This window comes from Typopeltis vanoorti, chromosome 12 (genome assembly GCF_054136105.1).
Source record: "Typopeltis vanoorti isolate ZY-2024b chromosome 12, IOZ_Tvanoo_1.0, whole genome shotgun sequence".
NCBI lineage: Eukaryota > Metazoa > Arthropoda > Arachnida > Uropygi > Thelyphonidae > Typopeltis > Typopeltis vanoorti.
In genome coordinates, this window is record NC_143560.1 from 57511215 (window position 1) to 57530341 (window position 19127).

The 19127-nt window shown below is 34.8% G+C and overlaps 1 protein-coding gene across 1 annotated transcript in view; it reads right to left on the reverse strand.

The window, feature by feature from the left end:
- The window catches only part of LOC150100814 (profilin-like), a 44793-nt gene extending 26201 nt beyond the window's left edge, over positions 1–18592 (reverse strand). Inside the window, exon 1 of the mRNA XM_090401080.1 lies at positions 18330–18592. Coding sequence (XP_090257206.1) covers positions 18330–18455 — 126 coding nt within the window. The 5' untranslated portion in view covers positions 18456–18592. The remainder of the gene's footprint in view (positions 1–18329) is intronic.
- Positions 18593–19127: the final 535 nt, after the last annotated feature.

Consider the following 19127-nt stretch of genomic DNA (forward strand, 5'->3'; position numbering starts at 1 on the left):
ATAGTGTGAGAGAGCTTTGGCCAAATGTTTAGCTAGTTTGTATGTGGGGGAAATCAATGCCATCTACTATGGGATGTAATGACACATTTTCCTTGTGAATTTTTGGGAGTCCATAAATGCGGGAGGGGGGGGGGGGAGTATGGAGTTTTATGGTTTTAATTTGTTAGTGATTTCCACAGGCCAAGAAGTGACCTTCTTAAGAAGCCTGTGGAGTTTTCTAATTTGAGAGTTGGTGGGATCATACTGGATAGGGAGGTAAGTGGCTCGATCTAACAATAGAGATTTCAGCTTACCTGTGTAATCTTTTTGGTTAAGCAATACTGTGGCATTCCCTTTGTCAGCTTTGGTGATTATTATTTTCTTGTTTTTCTTTAATTCTAATAGAGATTTAATTTCTTTACTGGGCATGTTGGTTTTAGGTGGTTTAGCTTTGTTCAGAACACAAGCTATTAAGACACTACACAACAGGGCTAAACTTATCTGCTCGAATGACAATGCCCTAACCACAGAACTAAACCACATTCTCAACACTTTCTCAGACAATGGCTATCCCCCCCCAAAAAAATATTGAAACCAGTAAACCACAACCCCCCCACCCCCTCACAACAAGGATTACTCTAAATCCATCACCATACTCTATACCCGAGGCACCTCAGAAAAAATCACAAAAATCCTAAAAAAACATAACTTAACTTCTTGTTACAGACCATATAAAAAATTAGCATCCCTTATCTGCTCTACTAAAGACCAACCTTCCCACCTAGACCTACCTGGTGTATACCAAGTCCCTTGCAGTTGTAAGCTGTCCTACTTTGGCCAAACAGCAAATATCAGAATTTCAGAACACAAGGACTACATCCAGTTTCACCAATACAGCCACTCGGGTCTTGCTGACCATGCTCTGGATACCTGCCATAGAATACGGTGGAAGAAAGCCAGGATAATACACCGTAGCAAATACAGATATGAAAGGCTTTTCATGGAATCAGCTTCAGCCCTAAGAAACGATCCAAACCTCAACAAATTTGGCTGCATGAGACTTACTCAAAATTTGGGAAACCTACATCAGAAGACCTTCAGCCCAATCGTCCAAGAATACCAGCATTGCCCACTAGAGGGCACCATCAGGACTTTAGGAGAAATAATGAGCTTCCTACTTCTTCCTCACTTACTGTTTGTTGTGCCTGCGTGCACGTGTCTTGTACTAAGTTCTTGAAAATGGCAACATGACGTTGCCGAAATATAGAAATATATTAAAATTTAATTTTAACGTATATCCTAGTACGTTGTAATTTCCTTAAATTATATAGTGAAAATGCAGAACCAACGTCTAAGCCTTTCCACGAGAAACAACAGTATGCAGATGACTTCTAAATCCAAAGTTTTTTTGAGAGGAGACTTGCATTTAATGCTGTATGGTATCTGCTAAAGTAATGAGTGAATTGCAAGACATAACCAAGAGCTCTTCAAATCAGTTTAGACTGCAGTTTGAATTTTTTCAATGTTTACTGGTATCTTGAGTCATTTGCAACTTGCATCTGGTCCTATTTGTTTGAATCTTAATTTCTTGATACTCTGCTTTAACACCGAGTCCTATACATCAATAAGTATACAAGTCCCAGTAGGTCTAGGACTCTTAATTTTAACAACTTATGCTCCTTAATATTCCCTTAATTTTTCCAGAAAAAAGCTTAGTAAGGTTGGTTTGCTTTTTCATCTAAATTTAGTTAACCCTCTACTCTAGAAATGTTTTGTATACACATTCCTAAAAAAAAAAAAAAAAAAGAAAAAGGTACATGCCTTCTGTAAGGTAAGTGGAAGCATGCTAGATATGAGAGAGCTCCCCCGAATTTTTGGCAGCGCTAAACATTTTGCCTGTAAACAATTTCGAGAATTTGAATATAATACACCTTCGGCAGCACTACAATCGTGTATAGTTTAAGGCAAACTATTGCATGCAGCTCAGCAGCGAAGTTTACATTCCAGTGACATTGAGTAAATATGCTGTCTAGAAAGACAGAAGATCAGCCTCTGATTTGAACCATCTATATAAACAGGCAGAGAATATTCTTTCCTATAGGCTTGAAACAGCTGTTGAATGAACGCAACTGCAGTAGCAGATCTGATGCTATCTGTGTAATATTGTCTGACCTAATACCTTGCAGGAGTACTTTTGTTCACAAAAGTGTGGCAACTCAATGAGTGCTCTACAGTTTCCCCTAACATGAAAATTGGTCTCTCCTTTTGTAACAGCCTTATCTAAAGTAGAGTTGCTAGTCTCATACAGAAGCAAAAAGGTTTTCTCCTGGAAACTGTTTTTTTTTTATCCCACAAAACAGTTGACCAGAAAAATAGACATAAACTGGCCTCATAAAATTGAATGCTTTGGCCAAAACACCAAATAAGATTTAAGATGGAAAAGTCAAATATGAAATGGCATTTGAACATAAGGCATGATATATATATTTTGCATCTGGCTTTTTCCAAGTTTTTTTTTACACCACAGGTTATTTTGGATTGCTTTGGTACACTGAGAACAAAAGTTGATCCATCCAGATAATTTGGATGGAGCAGGTGAACAGATAAATTGAAACAGCATTCAAATCCTGGAAAAGAAATCTTAGGTCATCCTAGCTGGTACCATTGTAGATCAAAAGGACAAAGGTGAGATTAGATGACAAAAGTCTGATCTGTAAAAAATATTGTATGGTAGTAGTCAATTTAACCTTAGTACAGTTGCATTGCAAAAAAAAAAAAAAAAAAAAGATACTCCAACGTTTGAATTACTATCTCAACAAAAATAGTATACTACAACATTTTCAGGCTGCCTTTAGAAGAAATCACTCAACAACTGATCAACTTAACTCAGACAATTCAAGATAACTTCCAGACCAAATCCACCATTGCAGCTTTTATAGATTTTTGCAATGCCTTTGACAAGATGTGGAGGCAGAAACTCTTTTCCAAACTTTGTCATATTGGAATAGAAGGGAAAGTACTTAACTGGATCAATGATTTTCTAAGAAATAGAACAATTCGAGTTAGAATAAATTAAAATTAAATTTAAAATAAAAATGCTACCTTGAGGAAGTCCCTAAGACAGGGACTTCAAGGTAGCATTTTGAGCCCACTCCTTTTTTCCATCTACTTAAATGACTTAGATAAAAAATATAAATAAAGAAACAAAGATAACTATGTTTGCTGATGATTTGGTCCTATTCTCATCTCACAACAACCTAGAAACAGCAGAAGGTTCACTTAAACAAAGTCACTGAAAGTTTAGCTACATACTGTGAAAACCAAAAAACCAAAATTAACTACTAAATCAGAAATTGCAATTTTACTATTAATAACCACCTCAGAAAGTGGAGACCAAAGATTAAGCTAAACAGTCAACTAATTACATTTAATGAAAACCCCAAATACCTTGGAGTTACTCTGGATCCATTGCTAAGCTTCAATAAACATTAATGTTGCAGTCAGAGCAAAAAGAAGACTAAATATCATGAAAAGTATCTCAAGTAAAGACTGGGAAGCCAATGTAAACTTTAAGTCACATATACCTCTATTATCCATCCCATAATGGACTATGCTTTGCCAATCTGGATGCAAACATCACAAACCAGTTTAGACAAGCTTATAAAAATTCAGAAAAATGTAGCTAAAATCGTATGTGGACTAAGGAATACAACTCCTGGGAAAATAGCAGAATTCAAATCCAACTTGTTCCTTTAAAAATTAGGTGGCAAGAAAAATCTTACCAAATTTGTAGAAAAAGAGCCAACCTTGCAGATCATAGAACAAGTGAACTTTTTTAAAACTGGAAACCAACAAACAGAATAAAGAAAAAAATCAACAATGCATGAAATCATAGAAAATAAAATTCCCTTGGATTGTCCAAATAAAATAGCCGACTACCCAGCATTTCCTCCAAATCAAGACAGGAAAAATAGTTATCAACTCTGAAACAGGGAAAAATGAGAAAAAAGCCTAGAAAACCCTGAAATCTTGAGATCATTAGCCCTATCAAAAACGATGGAATATGGACCTGACTCAACAAAGATCTACACAGATGGCTCCAAAAATCCAAATGGCAACTCTGGGAGTGGCATACTCATCTATGGCTCTCATAATATAGAACTAAAAACAACTAACAGTATTGGATGCAACTCATACCATGCAGAATTAATAGCCATTAACACAGCACTGCAATATTTGGACAAACAAATCCCAAAAGGAGTTTATATTTTTCACAGATTCCTTAGCAGCCCTTCAAGCTATTAAGAACTGCTACACTAGCCATCAAGAAATACTTTGAGACATAGCAAAAAACAAACTACATAAGGATTATAAAATAATCTTCCAATGGATCCCATCCCATGTGGGATTAAAGAGAAATGAAACTGCAGATGAAATAGCAAAAATGGCTGCAACATCAAGTGATACCATAGATTTTGATCTTTTTAAAACCACCCAAAAAGAAAACATAAAAAGAACAATTCTTCAGGACATGACTCGCCACTGGTACTCAGCAGAAAATCCAGGATACCATCAATAATACATCTCTCACCTCAAGACAGGCCACACAAGACCAATCAAGTTTAGCAATGGCATAAAAGTCTTCCCAACCTGCAAAATCTGTAACGTCACAGAAGCATCACCAATGCATTTGCTAAACTGTATGAATATTTCCAATACGTGAACTCTATAACAACCTAGAAAAGGTGCTGTATAAAATACACGAACTTGACCTCTATGATTTGGTGTAATAATACCATGGGATAATAAAAAAAATAAAAAGTGAGTTAAGCTAAGATTTTTCTGTATGTTTTTTTTTAGATGGACATCTGGAAACCCTGCTTTAAAAAAAAAAAAACATTTTAAGTCTCTTTAGGCATCCAAATCAGGCAGTGGTCTCACCAAGTGAGGAAATTCATCTCCTATCTAAAGACAAACTGCAAACATCCATGCTCAAAGCAGGATTCAAACTGAAAGCCTGTTGGTTGGAAAGCAAATGTGCTAACTGTTCAGCCAGGCAATATAGATGATAACAAGCTAGCAAGTACAGAAAACTAAGATTATTCAGTATCCTAGTTGGAGAGTAGAAACAGTACATCTGACATTAACTTAAATGAGTAAGTTGTATTAGCTTACCCAGAGCAAATAATTCCGCTCTTCTGCATGATTTGTTAAAATCATGCAATTGGAATATCAACACTGAAGCAAGCTACTATCACTCCTATCTCAGTATCTCCTATAATGCAAAACATCTCCTTGTGGATATGTCTAATGTTATGCATTAAGGGAAGGGCCACTACCCAGACTAGTTTCGACCTTTATTGAGATCTCTTCAATAGGAGTGATAGTAGCTTGCTCCACCTTTGCAAGGAGTTACCCTGGTGTTGTACTACCTTACCCCAGTCCTGAAGATACTTTCAGGCACAAACTTTGTTTGCTCACACTTGGATAAAGGATTAAACTAAATTTATTATATTCTAACCAAGTGAAAAATAAACTTTCAACATCTTTCTCTAAATCCAGAGTAATTTATTAAAAAGGTGCACACCATTTGGCAACTCCTATAGGTAGAGATGACCTTGCTAATGCTTCTGGCTGGTATCTCCACTTGGGCCTGGCTCCCACTGAAAAGACCTCAATAAAGGTTGAAACTAGTCTGGGTAGTGGCCCTTCCCTTAATACATAATATTAGCCATATCCACAAGGAGATGTGTTTTGCATTATGGGAGATACTGAGATAGCAGTGATAGTATCTTGCTCCACCTTTGCAAGGAGTTGCCCTGGTGTTGCACTACCTTACCCCAGTCCTGAAGATACTTTCAGGCGCAAACTTTGTTTGCTCACACTTGGATAAAGGATTAAACTAAATTTATTATACTCTAACCAAGTGAAAAATAAACTTTCAGCAGTATATAAGGAAGTGCTCAAATCAATTTTAATGTGCATCTAAGCTGGGACAAATAAATTAATGATAATGGTAGGGAAGATACAGAAGCAAATTAAATAGTTGAATTACTCAAGTCATTCTGTAGAAGTGAACCATCTTGGTTGTGATATTGAAGTTCCAAATGTATTATTGACTGATGCATCTAGAGATAGAAGAAATTGAGAAACATAGTATATTACAGAACCTTAACGCTGATACTGCCATATGGTTAGATGGCATATATGCCCTGTGTTACAAGAATGTGCAAGAGAATTAGCATCTCCTCTAACCAAGCTGTTTAATTTAAGCCTCAGTTCTGGTCAAGTCCCAATAGAGTGGAAAAAGAGGAAAATAATTCCACTACATAAGGGAGGATCCAAGAAAGTAGCAGCAACCAATTATATATTTGGTTTAATCCTTTATCCAAGTGTAAACAAAGTTGGCCCCTGAGGTATTTTCAGGACTGGGGCAACTTGTGGCAAAGATGGTATATGTCTGCAAGGAGATAATGCAAAGCACATCTCCTTGCAAACCTGTCCCTTAATGCATAGCATTAAGGGACAGGTTTCAACCTTTACTGAGGTCTCATTAGTGGTTGCCCAGACCTAGAGGTGATGATACTAAGGTGGAAGTAATGGTTAGTCATATTTCCATATACCAGTTGCCAAAAAGTGTCACATTAAAATTCTCTGGATTAGAGATAAGTTGGAAGTTCTCACTTGGCTATGCTACCAATTATATTTGGTTTAATCCTTTATCCAAGTGTAAGCAAACAAAGTTTGTGCCTGAAGTATTTTCAGGACTGGGGCATTTTTTGCTTACACTTGAATAAAGGATTAAACATTAAAATAATATATAATTGGTAGCATAGCCAAGTGAAAAAAATTACATCAACAGAAGTAAAAAATTATAGGCAAATCAGTATATAAAAGTGGTGGTTAAGGCTTTGGAAAAATTGATAAAAATTAGAATTCAGGACTTGTGTGGACAGAAATATACTTTAAGGGGCAACATGGTTTTGTTAAAAGGTAGGTCTTGCCTTAGTAACTGACTTTCTGTAATGGAAATCCTTACTCAGTGATACTGTTGGACTTTGAAAAGACATTTGACAGGATTCCACACAGAACTCTTGTATAAACTGGAGCAAATTGGTATGGATCTGAAGCTGGCAATTTGGATTCGAGGGTGGCCAATGGGCAGATATCAAAGTGGTTTATGGAAGAGCTGAGTCCAGGAGAAGGAAGGCAATTAATGGTGTACTTAGTCTTCTGTTTAATTTTTACATTAATGATATTGGAAATAATTTGGAACGAAACATTCACTTGTTTGCTGATATCGCTCTTTCCAATTTTGCATCTACAAAATTGGAAAGAGCAATAGTCAATTCAAATGATGTAGATATCTTGCAGAATGACTTAAATAGGCTAGCATTATGGGCTAAGGTAAATGGCCATCAGCTTAACACTAAGTGTAAGGTGATGCTGCACTTTGGGAGGATGAGATCACATGCTGTGTACCATATTAATGGAACTAAAATGGAAGAAGTTGATAAAGCAAGGGACTTTGGGTTATTGTGGGCAAAAAAGTTTAGAGAGGCATATTATAAAAGTTACCAAAACATATCAAATTACATCGTTGTTGAAGCTGACAAGGGTATGGACGTTAGTGCTCCACTTTATGACCGCATTTGGACTATTACACAGATCTTGTCACTTGGATTTCTTTGTGATGAAGAAATGGAGGATCCAGAGAAGAGTTAAAGATTGCAGGTCTGTGGGCTCCAAAAATGAGCCAATACACAAGAGATGATAGAGGCATATAAATTATTAAAGAGATTTTATAGTATTTATACTGATTACTTTTTTCTGAACAGTGCAGGAAGGGAGAGAATAAAGGGTCAGCCCTGGAGATTGTAAGAGTGTGGTTAACAAGGGTTTTAGGACTAGATTTTTTGCTTGGAGGATGGTAATCATATGGAATACATTACCAGAGATGGGTGCGAATGCTTTGTGTTAATGAATTTAAGGAAGAGAAGTATGATAGGTGTCGTGTGAATGGTTAATGTGTTCAATATAAGATCTCCCATGAGCAACTCCATGAAGAAACCATTATAATAATAAACAGATCAAAAAAAAGTCTGCCTCAGGATACTGTGATAGTAATGCAAACTTAATTAGCACTGTCTTGTCAGATGTCTTCTAAGACTGCAAAAGATGACAATATTCAAGATTGGGTATGCTACAACTTGAAAGGGAGGTTAAAAAAAATTTTTTTTGCAGCAAAAAGACAAGTAAAAATACCTGGAATATATAGAAAAATTAGATGCAAATACTAAAACCAATCTAAAAGAACATTGATACCAGAATAGTCGTTTTAATGTTGGTACATATCCCTGAGTTTATATTCAAGTTCTTTAAATCAGTTCAAATAAAATGTTTAATATATATAATAATGAAATGTTAAAGGCCAATTTATTGATAAGTGCTCATCTCATTGATTATCTATCAATTTTCTGTAATTATCAGTTAGAAATTCAAAACCATTTTAGGATGGCATTATAACATGTTACATGAAAGCAATACCACAACTAAAAAAATACTGCAATATACAAACTGGTTATAAATGAACTATAACCAGTTTGTATATTGCAGAAATGATTCCTTTTTAAAATAAAAAGGAATCATTTCGGTTATCTATGAACTATCCTAGAAATTCTATTTAAGCTATGCTTGTTTCCTTTAAACACAAATCACTCATTTTCACTTAACTAAGTTGCGGTTACTGCTCAAGCATCTGGAATCACTGATAACTCAACACCCACCCATCCACCCCTCTTCCTTCCTTCTCAGCCCTTTCCTCCACCACTGCCTTCCTGGCTAGGTACAAGCCTATGTCAATATACTGTAGTACAGCTTTAGTATTAAAGAAGGCATCTACTTGAGCTGACACAAAGTTAAACTTTAGGATTGATTTAAGTTGGTCAACTGCTAGAAATGGAAAAAAAAAATTCACCTTTCTAAACAAGTGAACACAAATGTTATTCACATATATTAAACCATTCAATCAAGATGGACAGCAAAATTGCTAAAAGTCAGTTATTGAAAGAATTTTGCACAAGTAAATATGCAATGAACTTTGGTTTACAACAATGATAAGATAAGCCCACTAAAATCCAGCAGTATCTAACATGCATTTCAGTAGATAGCGATTAGAATAAAGAAATCCACCCTATGAAATACAGACAAGAAACTGATCAAAATGCTATTGTTTCTGACAAGTCACTAAAGTAGCATATGCTTATATTTACTTATAAATGCAAACTAAATTAGCAGATTCAAGAAGGCAAATAGAAATTAGACATGCTACAGAGTTCATTTAAACAAAAATAAATACCAAATAGATGACTAATCTGAATTCATTTTAATACAAGTCATGGGAGAAAATGCACATTAGTCAGTTTAGTACATCTCAGTTTTAAAGAACAAACTAAGTATGATAGTAGCATACAAGAGATCTATGAAGACAATTTTACAGCTCCATCTCCTTTATCAAAAGCTTCGCTTCAGTTCCTTTAATTTATCAAAATTCTAATTCAGTTTTGGACTGTTGAAGTGAGCAATGAAAATCATACTCAACTGACATGAAAATTGGAATGATGTTTAGATTATAGGCTAAAAATCTAGTCAATTTAACCTTTAGTTTAATGAACAAAAATGAAAGAATTATGAAATGATCTTACTGCATTACAGAAGGAAATGAAGCTGATATTTACCATATTAAAAACATGCAAGTTAACTTTAATTACCTTAAAAACTGAATTTTAATCAAGTACAGCACTTTGTTCTTAAAAAGAACATTGCCTGTAATAAGTCCACTTTCATTGATGGTCTCAAATTTAACAATTTGAGCTGCAAATAAACATTACACTGGCTTGAGTAGTGAGACAATGCAACCTCCAAGACATCTGAAAAGATGATTTGAAACAACTCACTGGTTTAGACAATAAAAACCAAGTAAACAAAAACTACACACCATGAAGAGATGTGCCACCCTCATGATTATGACTCACCAAGCTAGCTTGAGTCATGAAGCCAGTTTTTTTTTTTTTAAACTGGATCAGACTAGCTCCACAGCTATGATATAGCTGTTGATCAGCATATAAAACATTACAAAATTCACTTTTAGCCTGTAATATGATAATTATTAAATGAAGGATAGCCAAAAGATAGAGGTAATTGAATAGACACACAAGTTCTGAAAAATTACAGGTAAAAACAATATTGAGACAAGATGCCTGAAATAAGTGTCACAGCCAGTCTTCCAATAAATTATGCCTAGATTTGTTTAAAAAAACTGGTTTCTTCCTTCTAGAAAATTTCAATAAGTCTTGTTCAGATTAAAGTATAAGTAGAGATACCTATTTAGTTAATATATTAGACCAATAATTTCTGTTACCAAGATATTATGGACATATACCAGTAGAAAAGCAAAATGCAAAAAGTTTGCAAAAGAAAGGTACTATCAACACCAGGATGAAGAAGGTCTTTTGGTGAGGAGATAAAAAGTAGTCAATTTCTGATGTTTAAATCTTATTTTAAAAAACCTTGGACATTTTTCCAGAGATGCCTCAGATACAAAAGATTTTGAACCTGCAATCCTACTTGTCAGATACTAATTATGGTCATTTTTGATATGGCCCCCTTATTCACAAACATACCCTAAAAGAAACCATAGAACTTACTTCGCCATGGCATAGCCCAAGTTATTTTTTTTTTATCACTATTTAACTTAACACGTCAATCTACAAACAAGACTTATGGTACAGCTATCAAAGCTTCCCTATCCCACCCTCAATTTTGTTCATGGAACACTGAAAAATGGCCTCAAACAACTTCACACTAATCTCCAATACAGATTAACTACAGGGAAAGTTCATAAACATCTTAACAGCCAAATGAAAACATCTTATGTGTTTCATTTCACCATTTAAAAAAAAAAAAAGGAAGTGGTGTCCTTACACTCAGATCACCAGCCAGATTCTTCTTTGTCTACTCACTGGTAAATATATATCCAGTCGCTAAGCAGTATAATGATATCAAAATCTTAGTAACACTTTGGCAAACAGAACAGCCAATATCTGAAAGAACAAGTAAGGGAATTGTCTTATCTATATTCCCAGTGTTCTAGGATGGATGACCATGTTAGTGACGAGGATTATAAAATCCAATAAGGGGGAAACTCCATTATACAGAAGCCAACAAATCCAAGACTTTTGATTTTCTACAGCAAATTCTCCTAATATAAACAAACATTCAGAATGAACAACATCCCATCCACACAGAAAGCATTAACTAGGACTTCAAGATCACACTTTGTTTGGCTATAAAGATATGGCTGGATCCATAATATCTGTTGTATTATCTTACTTATGCCAAGTTAAAGCCTTTCAGCTCCATACATTAGTAATTAAGCACCTACCAAGAATACACTTATGAATACTTTCTGATAGGACTGTTATGGTATTTGAACATTTTCTGCCAAGGTTTTTCTCTTGTTTTCTCCCTGGCACACCAGCAGTTTACCACCTCTCTCAAATGGCAGCACTTGCCTCTGGTTGCAGCCAGGCCAAGATTTCGGGCGGTTTTCCAGATAGTAACCCATTTTGGAGCACTGACAAGCCTATAGATTAGTGGACGGCAGCCTTTTTAAAGGCCACCATCCACTAATCTTGCTCATTCTAAGTTTTAGATATGAGGAGTAAGTGAGCAAAAGAGTTGGTAGTGGTAATAGGAACAAATGACAGGATATCAGGAGGTTGTTGAGAAGAATAACAAAATGTGATAGGAAAGGTGGTCAGTGTGTAGTCCAGAACAGGGATTATGAATGATATGTTAGCAAAATGAGACTGAAGGACAAACTGAACTGTATAAGAGTGATGGGCCAGCATTCAATTCTTTTGGTGAGAGTCATTTCAAGATACTGATGCTAATGAAAGGGAGAGTAATGAATGCAGAGAAATCTGAGCAAGTAAGAAGCGATGCGAAAGACAGGAAAGTAAAACAGGAATTGAAGTGAATGAATATTCATTATGAATGAAGTGGAATGAGTGTAGAGAATGAGAGATCATGTGTGCAAGATAAAACAGGGAGACTAAAAAAAAGGTACACAGGGGAACAGCATGAGAAAGGTCAATGCTCAAAAAAAGTAAATGTAAACATGGAAACAGGATTGTCTGGAATGTAGGGAGAACAGCTGGAATTGAAGAATGTTCTAGGATGAGTAAGATGAAAAACTAAATGTCTTGAAGAATGAATGGAAACATCAAATCTAATAAGTGGTATTAGTGAAACTTGTAGATAGAGGAATGAGCTAGAGTAGTATGATGTTTTTTTTTTTTTTTTTTTTATGAAGAAAAAAAAAGGGATAAGAAGTGCTATTGAGAGAAATAGCAACAGGGTTTTGAGGCAGTATGGTGTGAGACAGGTGAACAGAATGAAATTCTTGGTCTGATATTATTATGTCAACACAGATTAGGATAACAAGATAAGAAGTAAAGAAAATGAATTTAGAGTTTGAGGTGAAGGCAACTACCTCAAGACAGTAGGTAATAGAAAGCATACAAGGATTGAAGGTCTTGGATTGATCAGCATCAGATGTCATAAATCAGGTCAAATCTCCCTCTAATGGGCATGAATGATCATGAAATGATCAACTGGGCATTTGCCAGCCATGTGAAACTACAAGGCTGATGATTATGATAAACTCAGCAGGCAGCCTGCAGCTGTAGCATGGAATGAAGATCAATGCAGCTTAGGTACTATTCAAGATATTACAAAGGCAACGTAAGATGAGCAGTAAAGCAATTCTATGAGAAGCACAAAGAATAGTCAAGGACAGGGACTCTAAAAAGGGCTTCTGATAGATTCACATAAGTAGATAAAATTAGAGCAGATGGGGTTGGATATTAAACTAGTGCACTTGACTGGAGATTGGCTGACAAATGCCAGCAAGTTGTGTATGAGGAGCAACATCCCAGAAAAAAAAAGTCATTAATGGTGTGCCTTAGGGGCCTATTTTTGGGTCACTGCTATTTAACTTGCATATTAATGATATTGGGGAAGATTGAATGAGGATATTCACTTATTGGAAGTTTTACACTTGAGTTTACTATAAATTAAAGATACCAAGAAATTATATACTCACTTGGTTTAATCCTTTATCAAAGTGTAAGCAAACAAAGTTTGTGCCTGAAGTATTTTCAGGACTGGGACAACTCTTATATAGAAACTAATGACTACACATCACTTGCTTTGGAATCCCATAATGCAAAGCCCATATCCTTGCAGATAATGTATAATGCTTATGTTATGGGAAGGGTCACTACCCTAGAAACTAATGACTACACATCACTTGCTTTGGAATCCCATATCCTTGCAGATAACGTATAATGCTTACATTATGAGAAGGGTCACTACCCAGACTGGTTTCAAACCTTTGAGGTCTCAGTGGGAGCCAAACAAAGAGGCAATACCCAGGTTGAAGTAACGCAGAAGTCATTTTCATATACGAGTAGCCAAAAGGTGTAGCACATTATTAAAATACTCTGGATTAGAGATAATTGTTTGGATACTTGTATATGAATATGACTTCTGCATTACTTTAACCTGAGTATCACCTCTGTGTATGGCTCCCAACGATGAGACCACAATAAAGGTCGAAACCAGTCTGGGTAGTGACACTTCCTATAATGTATATCATTACATGTCTGCAATGTGCTTTGCATTATAGGATTCAGGTTTCATGAAGCAAACTTTGTTTGCTCACACTTGGATAAAGGATTAAACCATGTATACAATTTCTTGGTATCTCATAGGATATTCACTTGTTTGCAGATGCAAAGATTGGATAAAACGAATGGGTACAGGAGTAGGGATGCCAGTTCAATGTTGTGAAATGTAATTTTAAAATTGGAAAGAAAAGATGAGATGTAGAATTTACACTTTGTGGAGACAGTTTGAGAAAATAAAATTCTAGGGTGGTGGTGGATGAGGATTCAAAATTTAAAGGACACTGCCCAAACTTGTAAGGACAATAAAACTTGGCAATGATGCAGAAGACACCTGACTTAGAGGAGTCTTGTTGTTATATAATACCTTGATTAGGCCACATATGGACTAATATGCACAGATTTGGTCACCTGGTTTTCAGAAGAATGAAGAGATATTGGAAAGGGGTCAGAGACGAGATAGTTTCTGGTCTAGAATATTGAGTAGATGCAATTTACAGTCTAGTAGATAGAAGGGTGATATAAAAAGATGTATACAAGTTGATAAGGGGTCCTAAAATTAATATTTAAGAGGTTTTTCATAAAATAGTATGAGATGGGGTCATTCCTAAAGGCTGTATAAGGAAGATATGAGCAAGGGAATGAGAAACAGGTTTTCTGCATGGAGAGAGTTCTGAATAAAGTGCACTGCCTGAGAATGTAGCATGTGCCAAGAATTTGCATATATTTAAGGCACAGCATGAGGAGCTGTGTGTATGACAAAAGCACCTCCTGCAATGAGTGTCAATCAGGATCTTGAGTGGTTTGAACATTTTGGTTCGCACCTAGTCTCTGAGAACCAAAAGTTCTAAACAGATGTCAAACAAATGAATTAATTTAAGCACTAATAAAATGCAAACATATGGGCAACCGGCAGACCTTGTGTCTTTAGAATATACTAAAATTTTCCTAATTCCGAAAAGTCAAGCTCTTTTTTGTAAAATTTGTTTTTTCTTGTAAATTTTGAAACTTAAGTTTCTATATTTGGCTATAAAATATAGATGGATGGATCCGCATCATTCCTTTTAAATATTTTACTATTATTATGTGACACCTCCAAGGAGTCACAAGACTCATCAAGGGAGGGCATCAGCTCTACAACTCTTCATCCTGACCACTTAATCCACGAACTAGAACTACCATCACTAATGCCATCTATTTGGCATTAGTGTTGGTAGTTCTAGTTTTACTGCCCAACAACACTGGCATTTTCTGTTTGTAAACTGTGTTCAAGGCCAATTTGAATGTTATGCAGGTTGAAAAACCTGAGTTTCCTGGAGAGAAAAAACTACTACCTCCATATGAGGTTGGCTAACTCACCTTCAGTTGAGGGGGAAAAACTCATTCTCTCATTACAAGAAGTGAACTTGGGCCTTCTCCAATTGCGCTACAGAGGCACGTGATAAATATGCAAGTAGTCATCATCATGCGTATCAAGGATTTAAGCCTAGCATGGCCTGTTCCAACTTTAGAAGTTATCATTGAATCGTTTAAGAGGACGTCCTGGTTTCTTTTTCGTAATGGCTTGTACTTTAAGGCTTGTTTTGGTAATCTTTCTGATTTCATTCTTTGAATGTGTTCCATCCATTTGTGTTAATATTTTTAAATTTTTTCTATTACTGGTTCTTGGTTGAATTTTCATAATTTCTTCATTTCTTTTGTGATCGAATAGGGTATACTTTGCAGTTTTTCTCATAAACTTCATTTCTGCTGTTATTAATTTTCGTCTTTTTGTTTCATTGTCCAGATTTCACTTCCATACATTAAGACTGGTAGGGCTAATGTATTGTATACTTTTAGTCTGGTTTGTTTTTGAACAAGGTTTGGTTTAAATATAGAGTTAATTACACCTGTTATTTTTAAATATTTTGCAATTTTTATGTTTATATCTTTTTCATATGTGATCATACATCCTAGGTAGCTAAATGAATTCACCTGTTCTAAGATCTTGTTATCTATTACTATTTTAGTTCTTGTTGGATCTTGTCCTTTGAAGGCCATAGTTTTTGATTTTTCTGTTGATATTATCATACCATAATCTTTGGCTATCTCATTTAAATCTAAAATAGCTTTCTGTAAGTTATCTTCAGAATTTTTAATTATCATTTGGTCATCAGCAAAAAGGAGAGTGTTTAAGTTCACTGTAAGAGAAAGTTTAATTCCTTGATGTAAATTTTTATTCCATTTTATTATTTCATTTAAGTAGATATTAAAAAAAGTTCCTGAGAGGGGACATCCCTGTCAGACCCCTTGGTTTATCTCTCTCGTATACGATAGCTCGTGATTTAATCTTATTTGTATTTGATAATTTTCATATATACTTGTAATAGCGTTCAGTATATTATTTGGTATTTGTCTTTCTTTTAACTTTGTCAAATACTTTTCAAAGTCAATAAATGTAATATGTGTTTCTAAATTGTATTCTCTTCTTTTCTCTATTATTAATTTTTTGCGAAAGGCCAGGTCTATACATGATCGTCCTTTTCTAAATCCATTCTGTACTTCTATTATGCAAGATAATATATAATATGCAAATAGTATACCATATTCAATCCTTTCATCTCTATTACTTCAATAATAGAAGTTTCATCCCTAAATGGGTTTTCTTCTAAACAAGATGTATTTCATACATCTTGTTTAGAAGAAAACAAGATTTTTTCTTGCATGGATGCTTAGTCTGCTGTACATTTGGCTCACCAAATGTCACTTTTTCTTTATTATCCATGTGAATTTAAGCAAAAATTCGCATGAACATTCCCAGGCAAGAATTCATACTTGTTGGCCTAAGTGGTTAGTATATCTGCTGTCCCACAGACTATGGAAGTTCACATTCCACCAGAGGCATGAATGTTGGCAGATGTCTTTAGATGAACAATGAGTTACACTGCATTTAAGACAACCCACCCTACTTATTATAGACTCAAAATGACTTGAAAGGTCCATGTTTGGTCTCTAAAGCAGGGGCTCTGAATTATACGGAAAAAAACATAATTGATATAACTTAAAAAATTCTTAACATATCCACAATACTGATGTGTGCGTGGAGGTGGGATAAATACAAATAATATAAAAACTGCTGTAGAAAGTTTTATTGCATGGTTACAAATGATATTACACTTAAAGTGGCCCTGCTTGCATTGTTTTTGCATGATGAGATACAGAGGCAATAGCGTTCATATTGAAGCTTCTCATACTCAGATACAAGGATTTAAATAATATAATTTTGTCAAGTATAACATTCGTAGAAATGCTGATATGCAAAACTTGATTAAGTGATAGGATGCAGAAAAATTCATTTAACTGAAGTGGTATAAAACCTTTTAGGTTTTAAATATTTTAGCAAGGGTCTGAAAAGATGTGGCATAGTTACAGTTTTCAGCTCTAATTTGCTGGCAGGGCTATATTATTCCAACTTGCCTTTTTTATCCACAAAAGTATTTTATAGAATAAAAAAAGAGAAAAAAAAAGTGAAATGCCATTACTGAAATGAGTTTGTGCTAAAAGCCAAGATGAGTTTATCAACAACTATCAATTTATCATATCTTTATCTCTTCACTACCCAGCAACTAAAAGATGAAAATTTAAATTACTGCACTGAGTCACTAAGAAAAAAGTCAACATTTCAATTACACTTCATATATGAATATTAAAATATGATTAATAGTTCAGTTGAATATTTTTGATAAGTACCACACAATTTCATGATTCATAAATAATGGATACTTAACACTTCCAATTATAGAAGTGACTGTTACATCATTCAGTGAAATAATAGTGCAAATGACAAACTTTAAGAAGCATTAATGTCAATGAAAAACCTTAATACAATAAAGCATGATATTACTATAAGCACTTTGATAGTGACTGAATTCATGTGACTGTGGTAGTCTGATTACTATTCAGTCAATTCACTGTGGCAAACATCTCTAGACATGTTAGTTATATATAATAATAAAGCTGAAAGCAAAAAAAAAAAGCTATATACGGAAATCAGTAATAGTTTTAAGTGAAGTAATTAAAATAGTTTGAGGGTCATATTTAAACAGTACAGTTCCTAACCAAATGTCAGACAATACAGCTTTAGAATTGGAATCCCCCAACTGAACAACTAGTTAGTTACATAATTCAAAGCTGTCACTTACTTTAATTAAATGTGAAGTAATCTCATTATGTAGAATATGTTCTCAAATGTTTATAAATATTTGAAATAAGAGACCATCTTTAAAGCTTGTACTACAATGTTATAATTACATTTACAATGAACCAATGTTTGTAAGTACGGCACAACAATTACAAGCTATTTGGTAAAATCAATTTAAATGTGATAATTTCATTTAAAACTTGAAATAATAAAAATAAAAAAAAACCTAAGGTGAAAACATAAGACCTATCAATTATGATAAAAAGTCACTTTCAGACACCTCGTTTAATTTTAACATGTACATTACACAGATGATGCAGTGACCACAGAAAAATTATACCGATTTATTTTCCGAAAACTTCAGCCCAATATATTTTGGATCGACTTGAATCTATGATTCGCAAGTTATCAAATCTTACCGGTGTTGCACTGGAATCCTTCTCAAACTTAGCCCAAATGGCTCCATCTTGTAAACCGGCAATTGCTGCAAACCTGCAGGAAACTTGAGCGCAAATTTGGTTATCAACGTATGCCTGCCAAGACATTTTCGAGCAATAATTTCTTCGAAATACGCCTAATAAAATGAGGGATATAAAACTATTACCCTACACGCCTGATAACAAAAGGCAAACCTCAAGTCTTACTACTTATAGGTAGATTTCGCCGGCATGAAGCTTCCGTCAAAATGTATCAATCCGCGACTCCACCCCTCAATCCAACCTCCTTGTAATGTCATGTGACTTCGATGTCGACAGCACCATACTGGGTATTGAATATGTTAAAAATTTTACTTTTAACTAATACAAAAATTCAAATTATTATTTCAGTTTTATCAAAGAAATGCTTGAATGAAAGGCATCATTTGAAAGTAATTATTTCATTTTATGTTCAAACTAATCGTACTACTAGAATCGTTTATCAATGCATCTCATAGGATATATGTGTTAAATTTTAATTCCAAAGCAATGAAAACATTTTGAAAGCCACGTGATTTTGGGCTAAGAGGTCTCGTACTAATCACTTAGGAAATAATAAGCGTTATTTATTATTATTATTATTACGTGACACCTCCAAGGAGTGCAAGGACTCATCGCGGAGGATACTCAACTCTACTTCTACGCACATCTCTGTCTTCTCTAGTACTTAATTCTTCACCTACGCACTATTACCATCAACGCCATCTACTGCCCAACAACAACAACAGTATTTTGGCTGTT